Raw genomic sequence first — 24119 nt, 5'->3', positions numbered from 1 at the left:
AGTGCGTGCGCACTCCGCACTTTACGCACACTTCGCACAGTGCGGGCACTTTTCGCACACTCCGCACAGTGCGCGCATTTTTCGCACAGTGCGAGCGCACTTCATACTGTGCGAGCAGACTCTGCATAGTGCGCGCACTTTACGCACAGTGCAAGCACAGTCCGGACGTTTCGCACACTTCGCACAGTGCAAGCATATTTTTCAAATTTCGTGCAGTGCTTCACTTTGTACTGTGCGAGCACTCTTCGTACCATGTTATAGGAAGTCAGGTGGTGTAGTACTGAGCATATTTTGTCAAACCGCCTTTTAGCATTAACATCAGTTAGCATTAGCGACTCCGATCCGTTGGTGCAACGAGTTCAAGTCGGGGCGAATCAAAGGTCCATAAATCGCTTGTACACATTCATACCACACACATGCCCCCCCCCCTCCCTCCCCCCCCCCCCCCCCTGTCGCCCTGTCCCATGTCCCTTCCTCTTTAGTTAATTACAAAATTTGACTAGGGCTCTGAGTGAAAATTGTAATTTTTGCATCAAAACATGCCACACTGGCAATGAACTATGTTTCTCGCTCTACCCAATGGCTTGGGCCAACGATGATTAAATTGTATTGCTGCGCTGAACGCTGAAACACACGCGCACAGCTGAAATCAATACAATTTAATCATCGTTGGCCCAAGGCATTGGGCAAAGAGAGAAACACAATTCTTTGCCAGTGTGGAAGGCCGGTGCACGAGCACACCGAAACTGCGCGGAGACATTTTCTGCGAGAATCGAATGCACACAACGCTGTGCTGGACCACCACTACACCACCTGACTTCCTATAACATGGTACGAAGTGTGCTCGCACAGTACAAAGTGAAGCACTGCACGAAATTAGCAAAATATGCTTGCACTGTGCGAAGTGTGCTCGCACTGTGCGAAAAGTGCGTGCACTGTGCGGAGTGTGCGAAAAGTGCCCGCACTGTGCGAAGTGTGCGAAAAGTGCGGAGTGCGCACGCACTGTGCGAAAAGTGCGAAGTGTGCTCGCAAAGTACAAAGTGTGCTGTGCAGTGCGCACAATGAGGTGTGCTGTGCGCACAGTGCGCACTCGCGCACAATGCCCAACACTAGTCCGGACTGTGCTTGCACTGTGCGTAAAGTGCGTGCTCTATGCGGAGTGTGCTCGCACAGTATGAAGTGTGCTCGCACTGTGCGGAGTGTGCGAAAAGTGCGCGCACTGTACAGAGTGTGCGAAAAGTGCGCGCACTGTGCGAAGTGTGCGTAAAGTGCGGAGTGTGCTCGCACTGTGCGAAAAGTGCGAAGTGCGCGCACTGTGCGAAGTGTGCTCGCACACTACAAAGTGTGCTGTGCAGTGCGCACAATGAGGTGTGCTGTGCGCACAGTGCGCACTCGCGCACAATGCCCAACGCTAATATATATATATATATATATATATATATATATATATATATATATATATATATATATATATATATATATATATATATATATATATATATATTCTTCAACTGCACCGCTAAAACCGCCATTTAAGTTTAACCGGCCGTTTATGCTGGCCGTTTAAGCTTTCAGCTGGGCCGTTAAAGCTAGTATCATATCAGTTGCACCGCCAAAACCACCATCATCATCAACAGGGCCGCTAAAGCTATCTGCTAGACCGCAAAAACCATCATCATCATCAGTTGCACCGCCAAAACCACCATCATCATCAACAGGGCCGCTAAAGCTATCAGCTAGACCGCCAAAACCATCATCATCAGATGCACCGCCCCAACCATCATCATCTTCAGCTGGACCGTCAAAATCACCGTCATCATCAGCTTCAGTCACGTGTCGAGCTGCACCTTCTACTGTTTCGGGATTTACCGTGGTTGACCTTGAAGCAGCACCGACTTTGGAGCCAGCGTCACTATCAAATCATGTTCTGGCCGAATTTTCCAAAACGGAACCAATGAATTGGACACCCAACCTCGTCACATTGCTGTTCCAGAAAGTCGATCAGCTACAGTCATCCGTGGACAAGCTGGAAAAGCGGTTAACTCGGCGAGACAAAGATATCTCACTGCTCCAGGTGACTTTGGATGACGTCAAAAACAGCGTGTGCGGACGCCCGAGGACAACAGATGACGAGAATTTCCAATTCAACATGTTAGACAGCGTAGAAGAGTTGGTGGAATTTGATGATAAGCTGGCAGATCGAGCATATTTCGAAAGTGTGTTGAGATGCGCGAACAATCGCATTACCACAGAGGAATCTAACGTCAGACTCTTTGAAGCAAAGGATTCGATCTTCAGCAGACAGCTCCAAGCACAGTGTTCCTGGACTGGCACGGGCAAGAAGCAGAAACATCCACTACGAGAGCGAAGAAAGGTGGTGAAGTTTTTCCAAGCATTGTGTAGCAACCGGTATGGGTCCGTAGACGAGGCATTGGTGGCTAAATTTTTTAAAGACAAACTTCGATATGCATCCGTGATGACGTTGCAGCAGACGATGGTGATCCAGCGCTGCGTGGATGTAAGACGGAATGTGCCCTCGCATTTACGAAATTATGCTGCAGTACAGTAAGGATCTTTCCGGGACTACGCATTACACCAAGCGTGTCGGCAATGCGCGAGAGCGAATGCGTGATGGATGTTTCCCCTACCACTTCCTCTGTAAATACTTTTTGGCTAGTTCAGGCTAATTTCTCTATTACACAAATATCTTTCGCCTCCCTCAGTGGCGGATTGAATGACGATTTGAAACTCTAAGGCTGCGCTCTGGCACCAATCGAACACGACATCCGACTCGAACAAACCCATATAAACATATGGAGGTGCACTGTCAGACACAAACAAACAAACAAGACAAACATATCAAATCCCATACATTTTTCATGTTCGATGTCGTGTTCGATTGGTGCTAGAGCGCCGGGTAAGCATTCACAAGTAAAACGCCCTCCGAAGAGTAAAAAATTGACCATTCAGCCATCCGGGTTGTGATGGTGGGACGCAGGAACCAATGGAAAGCTCCTTCCTATAGCTACATCTCATCACGAACCATCCAATGTTAACAATCCAGGTGGTAGCTCTAGGCAGACGAATTGCAATTCAAACCACCACCACCACCTACGTTTAGTCGGGAATGGGGATGTGTGTGCTGCTCCAGGCGTTAGAATCGAACCGGTGGAAGCAAACTATGCGACATAGACGACATAAAGCAAAGGCCGAATCTAATTACGAGTGGTTTTGATGAAATAAGAAAATTTTCACGGTTTCATTTATACAGGGTTTTATTTGTATAAACATTCATATCCCCTATTCATTTTACACCGCAACCGTTGTCCAACGGTTTTATTCAAACGTCTTCTACGCGGAAACGAGATAAACTGATGAAATGGATGAGAGAGAATGATAATTGAACAATAATGCAGATGGCTGCCGGTAGCGCGCAAGGAGGGCCCTCATTGGAGAGATACCGCACTACACCAATATACCGTCCGTGAGTTGCATCTATGGGAAGGTCGCTCAAAGCAGCCGCAATAACGTAAACATTGCTTGCTGGGTAACGCATCGCGTAGAAACAAACACACCGTTCGTGGGTATGTCAGGGGGGGAAACAACGGGAAAAGCTTAATTCTTTCTCAGCTATGCCGCTTGGGTTGGGTTGGGTGCCGCTTGGGGTCGCTCTCATCGCTCTCTTGCCATGGGCTACCTGCTCACTCAAAAACTGTGACGTCATGTCGGCGGTGAAAGTGTTAAGAACAAACCGGCACTGAGCCGATCTTTAAAAAAATCTATTTTTAACGCCTCTAGTCCACGACGTCCCAAGAATATTATAAAGTTTTATGTTTTCAAACTACGTAGCTGCGCCTAACTTTTTTTGCAATGCGTGACAAACGCATGTGATTGAGGGTCCGATGGAAATAGGATTTTTACCGAGATACATATTGTACAAACAATTTCACTTTAAAGGGGAGAGTGATTGTCATAGTTGTTAACTACAAGTAGTCATAACTAATATTTTCTCGTGCTGGGTTCAAAGTTCGATTCAACGAGATTTTGATGTGTGTTTACCTACGATTACAGTGTACAGCCTGTTCCCGAGTTACGCGGTTTCTGCGTTCCCGACAAATCCGCGTAACTCAAATATCCGCGTAAGTCGAATTTCACGTTTTTTTGACTAAAATACCATTGATTACTCGGAGTTTTTGATTTAATTTAGTTCTTTTATACACTTTATCATTTATTTGAGATAATTCGTGCAGAAAATTCTAATATTTCTGGCTTTTAAGCGGTTTCAATTTGTTAGCAAAAATGCCATTTATTCCTAACTTGAAGCAAACTGTACCGATTTGACATTTAATCTGTCAAATTTAGAAAACCGCGTATCTCCGAATCCGCGTAAGTCGAGAACCGTGTAACTCGAGAACAGACTGTATATTTGAACATGCGGTTAAACATGTGGTGGTTGTAATAACGGGATAACAAATCCCATTATATTAATTTTGATGAGTCTCATTTGTTGCTTGTATCGTGACGGTTTTTTATACGTGACTCGTTTAACAATTAGTACAACATTCATTGTAACAGTGAATTTATATTCCTTTATCCATAGAGTTCTCGAATCTCTTATAAGGTGTTGCTATTTTTTGTAAGTTGTTTTGGCCTTGCGCGCTTAGTGTGTGCGACAGTGCGCGTGTACACACTGTCGTCCCCCTGGACGTTGACCTGTGGCAGCGCAATTGCCACGGCAAGTCCAGGGGTCAGCACACACGGCTGCCCACAACAATAAATAACTAAAAACATCAATTACTATGTCCTCGATACTCACTTACTTATTCGGCGCTAAAACCGCTTTGCGGTCTTGGCCTGCCTCAGGAATGTCCGAAACCACGGTCACGGTTTCACGGTCTCGCGCCTTCGTCTGCCAGTCCGTTATCTCGGCCTTAATGGCGCCATGCCATCTTGCCATCTCAATTTGGGCCTTCCACGCCTCCTCTGTCCTTGTGGACGGCCTAAAAGACTTTACGGGTGGGTTGTCCGTTTCCATGCGTGAGCTTCATACGCTGTACGACAGTGAGGTCGCTGTACATCTACTATCTTCTTCTTCTTGTCTGGCACAACAACCGCTGTCGGTCAAGGCCCTTGAACCCACTAGTGAAGTGAGTTTGGCTTTCAGTGACTTATTGTTACCATAGCAGGATAGTCAGTCCTACGTATGGGAGCACGGTCTATTCGGGGCTTGAACCCATGACGGGCGTGTTGTTACGTCGTACGAGTTGACGACTGTACCACCAGACCGGCCCAGTCATCTACTATAGCTCGTCATTATAGCGGCTCCTCCATTGCCCTTCCACACATACGGGGCCAAGTATCCTTCTGAGCATCTTCCTCTCGAACGCGGCTAAGAGGGGTTCGTCAGATTTTGACATTTGGATTTGTTTCAGAGGCATATGTTAGTACTGGTACTATATAGTCCCAGCTTCGTCCGTCGCGACAAGTTCTTTGAGGTGAACTGATTTTTCAGGCTGTAGACTGACCGGTTGGCATCCAGCATCCTTGCGCACAACTCAGCTTCCATGCTATTGTCGTTGCTGACCTTTGACCCAAGATAGGAAAATCGTGGGACGACTTCAAAAGTGCGATCACTTATTTGCAAGTCACGCCAACGTAGATTCTGATTATTTATTGGTAGGCCTGCTGATGTTGCCACCATCAGTTTAATCTTTGCCTCGTTTCTGCTACATAGGAGAGCCGCAGACCAATGATGTCTATATCATCAGCGTATGCCAGGATCTGGGTTGACTTATGGATGGCCCTCTCTAGCGCCAGGTTGAATAGGAGACAGGCAAGCCCGTCCCCCTGGCGTAGACCTTTGTTGGTAGCAAAAGGTCCTGAGAGTTTTCCATCCGCCCTCACCTGGCATGTGACGTTGGTCATAGTCATTCTAACTAGCCTTATCAGTTTGGCCGGGATTCCGAAAGAGCTCATAGCGTCATACAGTTTTATCCTGGCTATGCTATCATATTTATTTATTTATTTTATTTCATATGCGGCTTTGAAGTCAATGAAGAGATGGTATGTGTTGTGTCTGTATTCAGCCATCTTCTCCAAGATGTGCCTCATGGTGAAGATCTGATCAGTGGTTGATTTTCCGTTTCGGAATCTCTTCGACGTGCGGGACAAGGCGATCCTGAAGGATCAGGGAGAATATTTTATAGGCGGTATTCAACACCGTAATTGGGCCGGCCTGGTGGTACAGTCGTCAACTCGTACGACGTAAAAACATGCCCGTCATGGGTTCAAGTCCCGAATACACCGTGCCCCCATACGTAGGACTGACTATCCTGCTATGGTAACAATAAGTCACTGAAAGCCAAGCTCACTATAATGCATATATATATATATATATATATATATATATATATATATATATATATATATATATATATATATATATATATATATATATATAATATATATATATATATATATATATATATATATATATATATATATATATATATATATATATATCCGTCCATATAGTTATAGTAAGTAAGTAGTTTATTCAAATATATATTTATGTACATGTTACTTTTTTTTTTGAATATTTTTTAACATGTGTTTTAAACAAGCTTTATGTTTATATTAGAAAAACATTATCTTGAAGAATTGAAAAATGAACAGAGTAAATTTTCTGTTTTTTTTTAATAACACTCATATAGGGATAAAAAAATTTATTAATTAATTACACACGTGCATGTACATGCTTACTAGTTAGGTTATCGTTGTACATAAATTTTGTGATATTTGTGGGGCTTGGCTAAAAGGACGCTGTACTTATTTAAAACAATACAATAATATATAATTTAATAATCCTAAGCCCTTTTTGTGTGTGACCGTCCCGCCCAAGTAGCAACCGAAGCTTTTTTCTCCCAGTTTCAACCCCCTCATGTCCACAAACTGCCTTCGCTTACTATTCCTATCCCGTTTCTACATTCCACAACGTTTGTTGCGTTCTCACTCATCAGGGTGTTAGTCAATTCTCTCTTGCCACACGAAGAGAATTCTCCTGCACACTTCGTGTGTTTGATTCTACCCATCCCTGTTGAACTCACGTCATTTTCTTCCATCGCACTCATCAGGGTGTTTGCTCTTTCCATCCAAGCCAAAGAGCGACTTCAGTGTGCTCTGAACCGTGGACGTGAGAGTGTGTGTTTGTGTGCTGCGTGAACTATTTTTCCTGCGTGAAACACTTTCCATACTGCGCCATCCGCGGTGTTCTTTCTGTTTTATCGGAGGACAAATTGTTATCATCTAATTGTTTCGGTAAGTGTCCTTTTCTAAGTGTCTAGTGTTATGTGACATTTATTCTAATTAAAACATTGCACTTTACATGTTTCAGATGTGTGCTGCTACCGCTAGCTGTTCTCCAAACCTCTTCAAATTGCGACACTGTGTGCACAGGCGTTCAAGGTTCAATTGATCCTCGAGCACAAAGGTAAGTTTGTCACATCTTTAAATCAAGTGTAATTTTTTTAACAAAGTGTGTCTATTAATTGTGTACTTTCATCAACAGCCTTCATACAACACCGCGGTTGAGGCGCGTCAAATCTGATGACATCTTTCCTGAACCAAGCAGGCTGAACACGCGCACCACCACGGGCTCCAGCGCGGTGTGAAGAGGAAAGAATAAAAGACAGAATTGAAAACAGCCGCGCCAGGCTTCCAACCACCGTGTGTGTGTATGTAAGTATGTGAGAACACATGTGTGAATCCTCTTGTGGGAACTGCAAAAAGAAAATAATAAAGAGTGTGAAGCAGCTAGACTGCCGCAACCAAATCAAGAGAGTAAATTCTCATTTCAATCCGAAAAACTGGGAGAGAGTGATGACATGCGAGAGAGAATAAAACTAGAAACACGAGAGAGGGCCACACGAAGCGCTTTCGGGTTTTTTCGCCTTCGCGCACATTTTGCTTTATGCGCGCGACTAAGTGAGCCTTGATGAGCGCGATGGCTCCCATACAAAGGCCTTCGGCTTTGCTAGCTGGGCGCTCAGCCGCCTTAATCCAAGAGAGCACGATCGTCCTTTCGATCGTGCTGAGTGGCCTCTCGGCTCGCTGAGTGACCAGCCAGTCGGAGCCGAACTGTTTGCGCAGGTTGGCTCACTTATCGCATTTCGCCCTTGTTGTGGGCAGCCGTGCCGACCCCTGGACTTGCCGTGGCAGTTGCGCTGCAACCGGTCAACGTCCAGGAGGACGACAGTGTACACGCACACTGTCGCACACACTAAGCAGCGCAAGGCTTACCCGTCCGGCAAAATGAGTGTATTTTTGAGTGATTTGAGTACCGTCGCCCCTTAGCAGTTACTCTTAGAGGAATGAGTTACACCCTCGCGCGAGCCCTCCCCCTCCCCACCCGTAACGCACGGTGTGCTCTGCAGTTCTCAAAGTGTTTGTGTTCTTTCGAGCCATGCTACCAACACATCCAAAGATATTTGTTTCTTTCGTTTCTCGTTTTCTTTCATGCATTGCCGCGATCGCAAATACGCACTTATTCTAACAACAAACACAAACACGGTCATTTTTTATTACATTAAACACTTTATTGAAACATAAATTACACTTTCACAACTCATTTAGAATCCTTCATACTTACGAATGGCGTCGTACTGTAAAGTACCGGGTCGAGCCAGGCTGCGGGAAACTTGTCGACAATCTGCGTTGCCTCTGTTCAGCAAATTCTTACCTGTCGATCCACGCACTGCATTTGCGTCTGTGCTCATTGTTCGTTCACTTCACACTTCACCATAATACACCGGCGCACGAGACTTTGAACGAAATGCACACCAACGCACAAGCACTGCGCGTGGGACTTAGAACAAAACGCGCACAACCATTTCCGGCAAAGCGTCGCGCTGTACTGGTGGTTTTGTACGCGTAGGAGGGGGGACATACGGAGCGATGGTTCGATGCTGTAGTGTAAGCGAGACAACACGATGTGAGGAGCAGCTCCAAGTTGTTGAGCTCGCTGAAAGACACATACACATTCACAGACGGCTCGTCAAAGCACGGTATTTGCATAGGTGTTAGTGAAGCGCGCGTGTAAAACAGAATGCGAACTCTCATCGCAGCGCGTTTCTCCTTGCTTCCTCAAGCTTCCTCATACCCCTCGGCCTGAATCACTCAAAATTTGGGGTCTCATTGTTTGCGTGGTAGTGTGTGCCGAGCGCCGCACGAGCAGACCCCGTCCGGCAAAATGAGTGTATTTTTTGAGTGATTTGAGTGCCGTCCCCCGTTAGCAGTTACTCTTAGAGGAATGAGTTACACCCTCGCGCGAGCCCTCCCCCTCCCCACCCGTAACGCACGGTGCGCTCTGCAGTTCTCAAAGTGTTTGTGTTCTTTCGAGCCATGCTACCAACACATCCAAAGATATTTGTTTCTTTCGTTTCTCGTTTTCTTTCATGCATTGCCGCGATCGCAAATACGCACTTATTCTAACAACAAACACAAACACGGTCATTTTTTATTACATTAAACACTTTATTGAAACATAAATTACACTTTCACAACTCATTTAGAATCCTTCATACTTACGAATGGCGTCGTACTGTAAAGTACCGGGTCGAGCCAGGCTGCGGGAAACTTGTCGACAATCTGCGTTGCCTCTGTTCAGCAAATTCTTACCTGTCGATCCACGCACTGCATTTGCGTCTGTGCTCATTGTTCGTTCACTTCACACTTCACCATAACACACCGGCGCACGAGACTTTGAACGAAATGCACACCAACGCACAAACACTGCGCGTGGGACTTAGAACAAAACGCGCACAACCATTTCCGGCAAAGCGTCGCGCTGTACTGGTGGTTTCGTACGCGTAGGAGGGGGGACATACGGAGCGATGGTTCGATGCTGTAGTGTAAGCGAGACAACACGATGTGACGAGCAGCTCCAAGTTGTTGACCTCGCTGAAAGAAGGCACACACACATTCACAGACGGCTCGTCAAAGCACGGTATTTGTATTGGTGTTAGAGAAGCGCGCGTGTAAAACAGAATGCGAACTGTCATCGCAGCGCGTTTCTCCTTCCTTCCTCAAGCTTCCTCATACCCCTCGGCCTGAATCACTCAAAATTTGGGGTCTCATTGTTTGCGTGGGTTTCTCCTTGCTTCCTCAAGCTTCCTCATACCCCTCGGCCTGAATCACTCAAAATTTGGGGTCTCATTGTTTGCGTGGGTTTCTCCTTGCTTCCTCAAGCTTCCTCATACCCCTCGGCCTGAATCACTCAAAATTTGGGGTCTCATTGTTTGCGTGGGAGTGTGTTAGCGAGCCGATCGAGCAGGAGCTCTCGGCAGGGGCGCTCGGTGCGGCTGGTGCGCGGCCACCGTAGTGGTATCACTTTAAAGTGTATTCTGTATCGTGTTTTACTATTTATTTTATATGTTGTTAATACGTGTAATAAAGTAGAAAAAGTTACAAACACAACAGCCCTAAACGCCTCCATAACAATAAATGTAATAAAATACATTTTAATCATTATTATGTGTATAATTATTTTTCTTATTATTAAAAAAACACTTATTGTTTTAATTTAAACCGCTTTGAAAATAGCAGTATATATGATACAATTAGAACTCGCCAATTGCATTTATATCATATGTCTACAAAAAAGATAGATTTTGTTTATTAAAAAGACATTTTTTATGCAACACGACTACTGCGTATTTTTTCATGTTTATTATTGTTGGATCCCAGTTACCACAGGGATAATGGAACACATAGCAACACTTAGAAAGCATAGCAACCATGCGGTATAAAAGGAGCCTATAGCTCATCACTGCTTTACTCTTAAGTTGACTTTCAAATACAAAACTTTAACTAGAAGCTGTGTGCAATAGTCCGAGTAGTTCGGACATATCAATTTGGCGACGAGGATTTTGAAATTTTGAAGCACAACGAAAGAAGCGATGGCAGAACTACAGCAAGCAATCCTTTTGATGACGGAACTCCTGCAGAAGCTGGCACAGCCGAACAATACGGAGCAAACTCTCGAATCCTTGGCAACCAACATCAGTGAATTTTCGTTCGACCCGGAAAATGGAATCACTTTCGAAAAGTGGTACAGCCGGTATACGGATCTTTTCGAATCGGATGCCAAGAATTTAGACGATTCCGCCAAGGTACGCCTGCTGTTAAGGAAGTTGGACACACCATCCCACGTCAGGTACGTCAACTTCATCTTGCCGAAGCTTCCCAAAGACGTCGATTTTAAGATACTATCGCAAATGTTCGGCACACACACCTCCTTTTTTAACAAGCGGTACCAGTGCCTCCAGCTAGTAAAATCTGAAGCAGAGGACATCATTAGCTACGCAGGGAAGGTGAATCGTTCATGCGAAGATTTCGACTTCAAAAATATGAACATCGATCAGTTCAAGTGCTTGGTGTTTGTGAGTGGCCTTAAGGGTCATGCCTACGCCGACACGCGTCCAAGGCTTCTTTCCCGGATTGAATGTGAAACAGCAGAAGCTCCCGTGAATCTTCAGACCTTGATTAACGAATATCAACGACTCGTTAATCTCAAGGAGGACACATCGATGATTGAGCGCCAGTCAAGCTCGAAACAAGCGGTTCACGCTGTCCAGGAGAAGGGAAGGTTTCATCATCCACACACTTCAAAAACGGAAGGTAAGCTGCCTCGCACCCCTTGTTGGCAATGCGGACAAATGCATTTTGGCCGGAACTGTCCGTTTTCGGAGCACCAGTGCAAACAGTGCAACCGAATTGGCCACACGGAAGGCTATTGCGGCTGTTATTCCAAACGGCAGACAGTTCCAGGCGGAGGGGAAAAGAAAACATCGACTCAGTCACCATCGAATCAGCCATCAAATCAGCAAACGAATCAGCCAGCAAATAGACAAAACAACCCTCGGAAAGTCAACGCTAGAGGAGTATACATCGTGAACCACATTGTGAACCACATCGCTAACCGTTCCAGTAACCGAAAGTACGTGCCTACTTTGATCAACGGCGTGGCTACCAGGCTCCAACTGGACACAGCAAGCGATATCACGGTGATATCAAAGCAAACCTGGAACAGCTTGGGTAACCCTTCAATCATCAAACCGACGATCCAAGCAATCAACGCGTCGGGCAAACCACTTCATCTGATGGGTGAGTTCCAGTGCGACGTCAGCATCAACGGAAAAACTGCTCGAGGCAGATGTTTCGTCACGACGACTGCCAACCTCAACCTTCTCGGCATCGACTGGATTGACCTGTTCAAGCTGTGGTCAGTTCCTCTCGACTCCGTTTGCAATCAAGTAACGACGAAGTCGATCGATCAGCAGATTAGTGAATTTCGAGCAAAGCATGCAAATGTTTTCAATGATTCACTGGGACACTGCAGGAAATTGAAGGTAAAGCTTTTTCTCAAACCAAATGCTAAACCTATTTTCTGTCCAAAGCGCCCAGTTCCTTTCAACACCATTCCATTGGTCGATGCTGAACTCACACGGTTACAATCATTGGGCATCCTCGAACCTGTCGATTTCTCCGAATGGGCTGCTCCCATCGTGGCAGTGCGCAAACCTAACGGTCGAGTGCGCATATGTGCAGACTACTCGACGGGGCTAAACAAGGCGTTGGAACCAAATCACTATCCGCTTCCGACGCCGGAGGAAATTTTCGCCCAACTCAACGGCAGCACCGTTTTCAGCATCGTCGATCTTTCCGATGCGTATCTGCAGCTTGAGGTGGATGACGACTCCAAGAAGCTGCTCACAATCAACACGCATCGAGGATTGTTCCGGTTCAATCGTCTGGCTCCCGGAGTGAAATCTGCGCCGGGCGTATTTCAACGTGTGGTGGATGGAATGATAGCAGACATACCTGGTGTCCGCTCTTTCATCGATGATGTCATCGTGTTTGGAAAGGACATCAGCTCACACGCAACGTCACTCAACCTACTCTTCCAGCGGCTCAAAGAGTATGGTTTCCACGTGAAGGCTGAGAAGTGTCATTTCTTTCAATCACAACTCGGCTATTTGGGGCACATTGTGGACAAACAAGGCATTCGTCCAGACCCCGAGAAAGTGAAGGCTATTGCTGCACTTCCACCGCCAACCAACGTTCCCGAGCTTCGATCGTACCTGGGTGCGGTCAACTTCTACGGTAGGTTCGTGCGCAACATTCACGAATTGCGGCATCCAATGGACCAGCTGTTGAAGAAGGACGTGAAATGGCAGTGGACCCCGGCATGCTAACAGGCTTTCGACCAGTTCAAAAGGACGCTTCAATCAAACCTGCTGCTAATGCATTACGACCCTAAGCTTCCAATCATCAGAGAAGGAAGCGCTTGCGTTGGTCTATGCAGTGACCAAATTCCACAAGTATCTGTTGGGACGCCATTTCACACTGCTGACTGACCACAAGCCACTACTTTCCATCTTCGGTTCTAAGAAGGGGATTCCCCTACACACTGCGAACCGACTACAACGGTGGGCTCTCACGATGCTGAATTACGACTTCGAGATTCAGCATGTATCCACCAACGAATTCGGATGTGCAGATCTGTTGTCCCGACTGATCGACCAGACCATCCAACCCGAAGAAGAATACGTTATCGCTGCGCTGAGCCTTGAGGAAGATTTGATGTTTATTCACAGGATGAAGAAGCAGTAGCCGTCAGCCAGAGCAACTCCTTCTTAACAGAAGATATTTCAGAAGATGTACACGAAAACAGCGACGGTTCAATGGTCGTACCAGTAGACAACGAACAAACTCCTGTACCAGTAGAACTAAGCGAACAGGCAACAACCACAATGGACAGACCGCGACGAACAATCCAACTTCCTGCTCGCTTCAAGCCCTATTGGATGTTCAAACCTTAAGGGGGGAAATGTTGGATCCCAGTTACCACAGGGATAATGGAACACATAGCAACACTTAGAAAGCATGGCAACCATGCGGTATAAAAGGAGCCGATAGCTCATCACCGCTTTACTCTTAAGTTGACTTTCAAATACAAAACTTTAACTAGAAGCTGTGTGCAATAGTCCGAGTAGTTCGGACATATCAATTATTTTATACAATGTGGATTAACTGACTTTTTCTCATATTTTTATGAACAACTCGGATTTTTTGTATTCAATTGAAAAAAAAGACTTGCAATTGGCGAGGTTTGAATGTATTTGACTTCGTCACATGACAGCTCGCATATCTGTCAAGTTAGAAACGTAAACAAACACGGACAACCGCCCGTAAAGATTGTGGTCAGAATAATCGTGAAATTTTATGTGAAAACTCGAGAAAAGGAAAGTGTTCTGTGCATATTTCAGTAAATAAACTATCTTTTAATGCTTGAACACATTATTCCACAGGAAAAACATCATTTCATCCCGAAATTTGGCAACATTCGTCCGAGTATGGTTGAGCAGCTGTGTGTGTGTATGCCGACGGAATACGACGCCGGTAAGATGAAATGTTTTACTTTTTAAATCACAATGAATTGCAAAAATAAAGCAGATTTAATGATATTGATCTTTGTTACAGTTTCTACATCAATCACTAAAGCCGGCTGTCATCGTGATCGGCACATTCTCAACTGGACCAACACACCGGTCGTTGTGTATCTTCAAGCAAACCAACGTTGCCATACACCACAAAATAGCATGGAAAGGAAAGTATTATAAAATAACATATATATGAAAGCATTCTAATCTTTCCTTGTTATTTTTATACTGCAAACAGGACATTGGATCATCGCATCGACAAGTGGTTTTAATGTGCAAGTGTTGTTAAAAAGTGTGTTGTACGGTGTATTATGTGTTTTATTTTATTTCTATAGCTTTGCAAGTGGTACAATTAGTGCGTTTAATCGTTGTAATACAGCTAACATAAGATTTACCCGAGCATTAGAAGCGGCAACAATACATGTGCCTGACGCAGAGACAACAACGCCGTCGGCATCCGTTGATACCATCCAAAGTGATGGTTGAAATCGTATTTAAACGTGTAAAACCATGTATTGGGGCATGTAAGTATTGAATAATAGTTAAATAAAATACATTTTATCGTTGTACTGGACAATGTGCATCAAAATTTAAAAAAAAGTGTGTGTGTTTTTTTGTTTACATCCGAATACAGAACCCACAGCGTTATACTGTGGTTCGAGCACTCGCTAAGTAACGCTTGAGCTTTGAGCTTTCATTGAGCTTACATAGAATGTTACACGCTTCCTGCTCAAAGGACTGCTATTGAGCAGTGTTATGAGCACGTAGCGAGCAGTAACGCCTCCATACAAAAATCGCGAAACGTAACGCTCCAATGCTATTTGGGTACCAATACAACCGTTGAAGCGCGCCGCCACAAAATCAAAACACGGCGCTCAAAAAAGTCGCACAGGCCTTCCATGCGACTACTTTGTCCATACAACTCTCGAGTCGAGGGCTGCATGACAGATGACGTCGCAAAATGTAAACATTGCTCGTTGGGTTGTGGTAACAGTGTTAAAAGCAACAACAACAACAGAAAATAACGCATCGCGTAGAAACAAACACACCGTTCGTGGGTATGTCAGGGGGGAAACAACGGGAAAAGCTTAATTCTCTCTCAGCGATGCCGCTTGGGGTCGTTCTCGTTCTCTCTTTCCTACCTCATTCGTTATCAACCCAAGCGACAAAATCGACATGCTTTCTCGCTCTCTCACGTTTACTGATCTATTGGGTAGAATGAGAAAGCATGTCGATTTTGTTAGTTGAGAAGAGAATCACTGAGCGTCAGATGCAAAGCTGAACGGTGAGCAAAACCGTCATGCGAATTTATATGACACGGCGCTTAAAGTGTTAAATGTGATCCAGATCATTTGATCGGATCAATCTTACAATCGTTCGTTCTCTGCTAATCCTGTTAGTTAATGTCAAATCTGTTGTAAAATAACACGATAGAACGATACCAAAACTATGCGGAAATAAAACGAAAATATATGGGAAATGGGGAAAAATCGAGAGAAGAATCCAAACAATTATGAAAACCAATTAATAAATCGTGAAAACGCTGTATCCACTGCTGTCGAGTGGACAATACAATCGCTAAAGCTGCATGAACACGATTAGCGCAAAAGAGTGAAGGTGTCTAATTTTATAATAAATTGACACCTCGCACACAGACATCTTCATACGATTACACATTGCAAACTAAAATATGCTATTCGTGTACATATTCGTGGTCGAATACAAAGCGTGAATCGGATCAGAGCGGTGTGGCCAGTCATACTTTATCGTTTTGGTATACAGGGTTTCACACTTTATCTCAAGACCGCGGGACCCCTTCCCGAATCTGTATTAGTCAAAGCCAAGACTGCGGTATGATGCTTGAGATCGTTGATGATACCTGAAAACGTTGACGATACCTGAATTCATCGGATGCAATGCTGAATCTGCGGCACATTTCTCCAAACACACTGGTCCGCGCCGAGGACATGCGGTCGAATATTTTTTTACACGGATAACCTTTGTGTACATCAGTGTACTGAAAACAGTCAATTATTTTTTCGTGTTTTTACCATAAAAGATTATTTAAACAGTTCAAACTACTTTCTTAACACTTGTAAATATTTGAATTAAACAAATGTGCATTCACTCATTTTATTAAATTGTCTTTTTTGGTAAAAAAACGAAAAGGATAATTGAGTGTTTCTACTACAATGATGTACACAAAGGTTATCCGTGTAAAAAAATATTCGACCGCATGTCCTCGGCGCGGACCAGTGTGTTCGAGAAATGTGCCGCTGATTCAGCATTGCATCCGATGAATTCAGGTATCATCAACGTTTTCAGGTATCACCAACGTTTTCAAGCATCATACCGCAGTCTTGGCTTTGGCTAAGACAGATTCGGGAAGGGGTCCCGCGGGCTTGAGATAAAGTGTGAAACCCTGTAACGTCGGACGTGCGATTTCGTCGTCCGACGTTATTTGTCAAATCCCATACAAAAATATTACAGGCCGTCCGATAAAATCGCATGCGAAAAAGCGTTTCCTCCGCCCTAACCAAACACCTTGATACAAAATCATGAAAAAGTCTGCGCCTTTACGTTCCGGCTACTCCGTCTGGTAAACCCGACCTTTACCGAGCCAATCCGAATAGATGTGTTCGTTAAACATGTGCGTATCAGGTAGCAGCATTTGTACCGCTCACCTGCCGCATGCCGCTGTGATACCGAGCGAGACGCATAGACAACGCGTCTAGAGGACATGTGTAGCCGTGAGGAGAGTTTTTTGTGTCTCTTTTGCCTTGTCCTTGCCTTTAGATCCTGAGCGTGGGCAGCATGGACTGCATTCGAGCGTGGGCAGGTCCGTGGACGCCGTTTGTACGCACCCAGAGAGATGCATGTGTGTGTGTGTCCCTCAAAGGATCTCGGTTTCCCCTTCTCCCGTTTTTTGTTCATAATTGTTTGCCAGGCCACACGATCAGCGATATGCCGTCCAAAATCTAGAGAAAGAAAACATGCTCTCTCGCTTTGGCACACAGGAAAGTTTTCCAATAGCGGCCGTTTTCGGTCCCCATTAACCGTGTATCTCGGGGACCGCCTGTAAATCGAAAATGCAACCGAAGCTCTTGCAAAAATTATCGATTTTGTTTGTAAGAAATGCTTAACATATTAAACATCACATGTTATGTGAAATAGAATAATCCATTTGATGATAATTTCTGGGCACATTTCTGGAAAGATTGAAATATTTGTGGAGGACCAGGAAGATGCCTGGATGAAAAACGCTTCTGATGATGGTGATGCAAGAAAATTGCAAATTGTGCTGAGGATTCGATTATCAGAATCTTGTTGAATTGAATCAAATTTGATTGCTGCATGGGATAACTTATCTTTATATAACATATAATGTGATTGTTTTTGGTTCATTTAAAAGATGTGAATATACCAGAATAAAAAAAGAAAAAAAAATCACAAAAAATTAAATTTTGTTCAATAAACTAAGCTATTTGAGGGTGATGGAGTAATTTGGGTGGAGGGAGTTTCTTCCAACGTTACCGTTTGTTACAATTGGGGGGGAGGTGGTCGAAAATTTGCATTTTTTATGTTGCGTAATTGATGGATAACGCCTAATGGGTTTTCGTTGATGGTCGTGGTGATCTGTGCATTCGGTTTTCGCAGCAAGTCTCTGCGTGGTTTTGGCGTGCACCGGCCATCTACACCAGCAAAAAAGACGGTTCCTCGCTCTACCCAATGTTTTGGGCTAATTATCATCATTGACCAATTGTATTGATTTGAGCAGTGCGCGCGTGCTAGAGCGTTCTGCGCTTTCGACATGGGTAAAAGTGTAGGAAGATTTCGTTGAGCCTTCAATGTGTTGCTTTGAGCAGTATGGGGCCCAGCTCGGGACCCTCGACAAAATCAATTAATGAGTCCGTATGATGGGCAATAAAAGGAAGAAGTGTGAAGCGCAGCGTTGGATTTTTGTAGAAACATTTCTATTACCTGTAAAGTAATCCGTTTGCGTGTATGATATGGATGGTGTGATTTTTTTGTATGATTTGGATGGTGTATGATATGGATGGTGTGATTCGCCTCTTGTTCGTCTTTGTAATGCTTCCTCAGTCGGCTCTGAAGGTATCTAACTACTCTTGACCACCGCTCTCAAAACTCACAATCCTACAGTATGGATTCAGTGATAATTCTGGTATGGGTTGCAGATCAATACAAGAACCGGAACAGGATTGAGACCAGTTCCTAGAACGATTTGGGATCAGGATCAATTCCAGCGCAGGTACGGGATCAAAACCAATTGCCGAACCAATGGCGGTTCACGACCTACAATCTAGCACCTGTATGGGGCTGGAACCAGTTTCAACAATGGTACAAGTTGTGTATAAGTTTCAGGAACGACATGGATTTGAGATATCAACTCCAAAGTATGGGATCTGAATAAGTTTATGAATCAGAATCAGCTTTATGTGTCAGTCTAATTTAAGAGGAACCCTGGTTATTGCGTTGACTTTAAAAAAAATTGCGCGCATCCTGACGATAATAAATATTTCCATAATTGTATTGCGTGGCCCTGTGAACAGGTCAAATTAACTAGTTATTTTATGTGATGTCAATATTCAATGGTTTATTTCATGAAATCGAGAACAATGAACTTATAAGTTTTTGTTGTTGAACGATTTCCATAGTAACCAAACAATAAATTGACGCATGCTTGTTGCAGCAACGTGGACAAGCACATTTGTCTGCAGTGTAGGTATATTGAGCAAAAGTTTAGTGTAAAAGGCGCGGTTCCTGAAAAAGGATAATATTAAAATAAACATTTAGTAACAGCTTTGTTTCAAGCTGTGGGAAAATAAATCTCATGTGGGAAAATTAAACATTGTGGGATTGTATGTGAACAAAAATAACTGAAAGTTTATAGATTAAATAGTGATGGATAACTCGCGACCATTTATGGATTTTCCTGGAGCTGGAAATGTGGATAGCAGTGGTCTAACATTGATTAATCAGCGGTCAAAGGGTGCAGGCCGGTTAGTACGCAAAACTAGTGCAGAGATAGTTAGTGAAGCAAAAAGCATGCTTGCTGGAGGTAAGCGATGATTAAGGAATACTGTATTGCTCTGGATATAATAAGGATGATTTCTTCATGATACAGGTATTGGAGGCACCAGGTTGGTTTCAGCCCGCCGACCAATAACGCCACGTGAACCTAGAAGGCAACTGTATGGCCGTCTGGCTCCTCCGGGGCGACCTCCAAGTGCAATAAATTTAAAGTATTTACAACAGGGAGTCAATACGCTTCCATCGTTAGAGCCCATTCAGTTAAACAGCACTGCAGGAACTGCAGCGTCTAGTTCCTTACGGTCTGATTCTATCGATGTGAAAGGCAGCATAAGCATTGGAAGTGAACTGGTTGGGCACAGTTCATCTACGGTCATAGGTAGAGAAAAATTGCCAGCACTTGCCAATATTCCGCAAAAATTATCTGGATCGCTTGAAAATAGTAAGTATTGGAATTAGATAGAACTTCAATTCAGCTTATTATAATACATAGTTTGGCCGCTCAATTGTTTGTCGTATTAATCAGTGTTGCATAATTATAAGCAACACATTGTATTACATTATCTTATGACAAACGTATGATACATTACCGAGTAGGGCATTTCAAATAATCATTCCTTATGTGTTGTAGATTTTTTTTATAATAAATCCATTCTGGGATCATTGTGAAATACTACGTATTAAATTAAAGTAATTATATAATAATACTCCACTTTTATTACAGTCTAAACTCACTGGTTGAACTTCGATCGCAACTGTTGATTTTTTTTTGTTTTTTAGTAGTATAATATTTTCCATACAAAAAAACCGTCTCCTTGTAGCAAGGACTGACTATCCGGATACGTGATACCTAACAAGTTTTGAAAGCCTGTATAGGCCTGGTAACGATATGATTTAACGTATAGGCCTATGTCAAAAAGAAAAATCAGAAATTTAAGTTTTATCTTAATATCTAACTTTTTTTTGCAAGCCATTTTATGATAGAGTGTGTGTATTCGTGGTTCTACATTAGCTCAGTCGAGTCGTCAACTATATATAATATTAACAGGAGTTTGATGGGTTTGCTCAAGGTATTTGAAAGAGAACAGGTTGATGCGCTTAGAGTAAATTGACAGAAAGCCATGGGAAAATTTTGACAGTTAAATTGAACATGGTTTATGTTTAGCGATGGAGTGAATGAGAATTTTGTTCAGCATTTTGCACTCATTTTCTATTACTAATGAGAGTTACATGGCTGATACAATCCAAGGATCTCATTTATCATTCGTCACCGGGTTATAAGCAAAGGAAGTAATGTGTAATGTACATGTATGTGCCGATTCGATATTTCATTTTTCTCTCAGTGTTGAGTTTAAAGTAATAGGTCTTTTCATATCCAGTTGGATCATTGACTGTGCTTTATATGACCAAAAGCTGTTCGTCCGGCAGGCCTCGCTGCAAAAGATAGTGATTCGTGGCTACGGAATGGCAAATAATGAAAAAGAATTTAAATGTTTCTAAATATAGAGTAGACTCTATTAACTTCTCCTTTTGTCTCCATGAATGGTTGGTCACAAGAACATGAAGTATAAGGCTGCGCTCTGGCACCAATCGAACACGACATCCGACTCGAACAAACCCATATAATCATATGTAGGTGCACTGACAGACTATAACAAACAAACAAGACAAACATGTCAAATCCCATACATTTTTCATGTTCGATGTCGTGTTCGATTGGTGCTAGAGCGCCGGGTAAGAACACTCTCTTGTTTGTAAATACTTTTTTTATGAAACTGTCAAAAGCGAGCTGAAAATGGCAACCTAGCAACGGGCTTTGCATCGACCTGTTCTCTTTCTAAGACCTTGGGTTTGCTGCTGAAGATTGACCAGTATAGAAAGGCGGTATGATTTTGTAAATATATATGTGGGGGTTAGGGGTTAGATGTGATATGCAATTTTAATTGTCCAAACACTGTATATGTTTGTAAGATGTTGTTAATTCACAAGTTTATTTCACTTTAGAAAAGATTGGTCAGAATGCAACTTTCTGTGTCAGAGTTCAGAACGTGACTTGTTGGTATGGGGATCAGAACGCTACTGATCGGGTCAGAGTTCAGAATGCGACTGATTTTAAACTGATAAGAATTCTCTCGGTCAGCACGTAGCGCTCTCTCGTTGAGCAGCGCACGGCGACAACGATTAAGTTCCCTCTCTCTCTCCTTCTCTCTCTCGCTCGCACGTATGCTAAACGGAATACGGTTTCCTCAACAATATAATTTTAATCCTTTTGCCTCTTATGTGTCATTTTTATTCCATTATTGATCAGTAATCTATTCTAACCGTTACTCATGAATAAAATATAGCCTAATATGCTGCATTTGTGACGTAAATGAGACTACAGATGAGGACGTTTTTTTGCAAAACATTTCTTTTTAAGCCGTACAATCTAGAAGTTGGTATTATAGAACTATGAGCAAAATAATATTTTTTTATTGAATTTATTTATGTATTTACTGAATTTAGGCTTCCTTATATAGATAAATTGTTTAATCAGCATAATCCTATTTATTTTTTCAAACTGTATTGATCGGAGCTACACTCTAGCTTTAAAGACTCGAAATACAGGTGATAGTACTCCTCAGAAGACAACGCTTCTTTAAATATTCGTAATAAAAATATCAATGGACTTGATTTGACGGAATTGATTCCATTACCATCCAGTTCATACAATCATATATTGCAGCGGTCGGCAAACTTTTGAGGTAAAGGGCCAAATTGTGTAAATGATCAAGAGCCGCGGCCAGTTAATGTAGCACTCAAATTATTACATCATAAAAGATTTCAAACCGAATAATTGGATAATGAGATCAAGCAATACGATTCATGATATTGTTGATTTTAAGTAATAATGTCATCCAAGCAAGGTTAAAGATTGGTTATTCCTATTATTAAAACTAATTGTAAAAGTAGTACGGTAGTCAGATCTCTGCACATGCACATGCTAGTCACAACATTATTTTTCTAGATAAAATATTTATTACTGTGGTAGAAGTTTTTAACAAAAAAATGATCGTGTTCGTGGCGCATTTCTGGATATTCCAACATTTAACGGCTTCATGATGTACAAGCAGTTAAGCGATATCAAAATGTATCACCTGAGCTGATTTTTGGGAGCTTTATCGACCAAAGAGGAATTGCCATTGTTTTTCATCAGCAAAAGCATTGCGAAAAAATACTGTTGATAAAAGACAGTTTTTTCTTCTAACAGGACTCAGCTTCAACGAAGTTGTGCGTGCTGCTTGCTTGCTTGCAATGAATGCGTGCAATGACAATGAAAAGCGTTTAGGTGCGGTTATCAAATACAAGGAAAAAAGATTTTAACTCAACTAAGATAAATATAATTTTACTACTTAAAGATGTCGTAGACATCGATTCTGCAGATAAATAGAAACTATTGGTTTGAATTTTAAGAATTACAAAACAACAAACACAATTACATACATTTTTGCATTAACACTGTAAAGTTATTATTAAAAAAAATCATTGAATCGATATTTTATTGCATTTTGAACGAGCCTTTCCAAAAAGTGTGCCGTAGAGTTCACTTCTCGATACATACAGTACAATTCCCGTAAAAAGAGTCAAGAAAGTGTCCCAAAATTATCTTGAAAGTGTCCCAACGTCTGAAAACCACAGTAATGATTAGTCCATCAATCCATATTACGATAATCAAGGGTGACAAATACGACGGAATGATTTGTCATGCTTAAAGTTGTTCATTGACTTTTGTATACGAATAGTTTCTTCCTATCTTCAAACGTCAGGCAAATCCTTTCGCGTGCCAGATCTAATGTGACGGCGGGCCGCATTTGGTCCGCGTTCCGGCCTTTGCCGACCGCTGATATATTGGATTTTTTTTTTCTGGATCAATCATAGAAGCCATGCTTTTCTAAAAGGATAAATTTGCCTTGGTCAAATACAAACTGCAGATATATATTTTTAGATAAATCTATGTCAATTAGATTTTAAATATTTCATTCTTCTTCGTCTATTTCTTCTTCTTTAACACAAAAACCGTTGTCGGACAAGGCCCGCAAGTACGACTAATGAGCTTGGTTTTCAGTGACGTATTTATTTACCCGTTGCAGGATGGTCAATCCTACCTATCGGAGCACGGTCCCTTCTATAAGTGCAATAATTGGTTACAGGTCAAGAAAAGTGCAGGTATAAAGGGATTGTATGGATTTTATCTTTCTTCGCGAATCTTTCCCCTTCGACCAGAAACAATTGTCAAAAAAATATATATATATATTTGTGCCTTCCCACACCACGAATCTTAGCAGGGTACAATTATCGTAATTTAACAACATAATTCGTAAACTTGTTGGGGTTCTTGTTGTGAGAAATGCACAATATACAACCGTAAGAACACTTAGGGCTTGGGAGCGATCGAACAAATATGTTAAAACAAGATGTTTCTGAAGGATTAGAAACATTATTTCCCAAAGAATAGAGAAGAAAGTAACGAAAAAGCCTCATCACAGTCAATTTTAAAGGGCTTGTTCTAAAAGTTCTTTAAACTTC

The 24119-nt window shown here is 42.8% G+C and overlaps 2 protein-coding genes across 2 annotated transcripts in view; both read left to right on the top strand.

Moving 5' to 3' along the window:
• The first annotated feature begins 10955 nt into the window (after positions 1–10955).
• On the top strand, positions 10956–13253 carry LOC121591423 (uncharacterized protein K02A2.6-like). The gene has a single exon (XM_041911890.1). The coding sequence runs from the start codon at positions 10956–10958 to the stop codon at positions 13251–13253; it is 2298 nt and encodes a 765-aa protein (XP_041767824.1).
• A 6018-nt stretch (positions 13254–19271) lies between these two features.
• The window catches only part of LOC121592699 (armadillo repeat-containing protein 2), a 9256-nt gene continuing 4408 nt past the window's right edge, over positions 19272–24119 (top strand). The window contains exons 1-2 of the mRNA XM_041914405.1: positions 19272–19581; positions 19648–19995. Of these exons, the coding sequence (XP_041770339.1) occupies positions 19425–19581; positions 19648–19995 (505 nt within the window). The 5' untranslated portion in view covers positions 19272–19424. The remainder of the gene's footprint in view (positions 19582–19647; positions 19996–24119) is intronic.

The sequence above is a fragment of the Anopheles merus genome, chromosome 2L (assembly GCF_017562075.2).
Source record: "Anopheles merus strain MAF chromosome 2L, AmerM5.1, whole genome shotgun sequence".
NCBI classification, from domain to species: domain Eukaryota; kingdom Metazoa; phylum Arthropoda; class Insecta; order Diptera; family Culicidae; genus Anopheles; species Anopheles merus.
The sequence above is the reverse complement of the archived record's forward strand: the minus strand, read 5'-3'. Positions and strand labels throughout refer to the sequence as shown.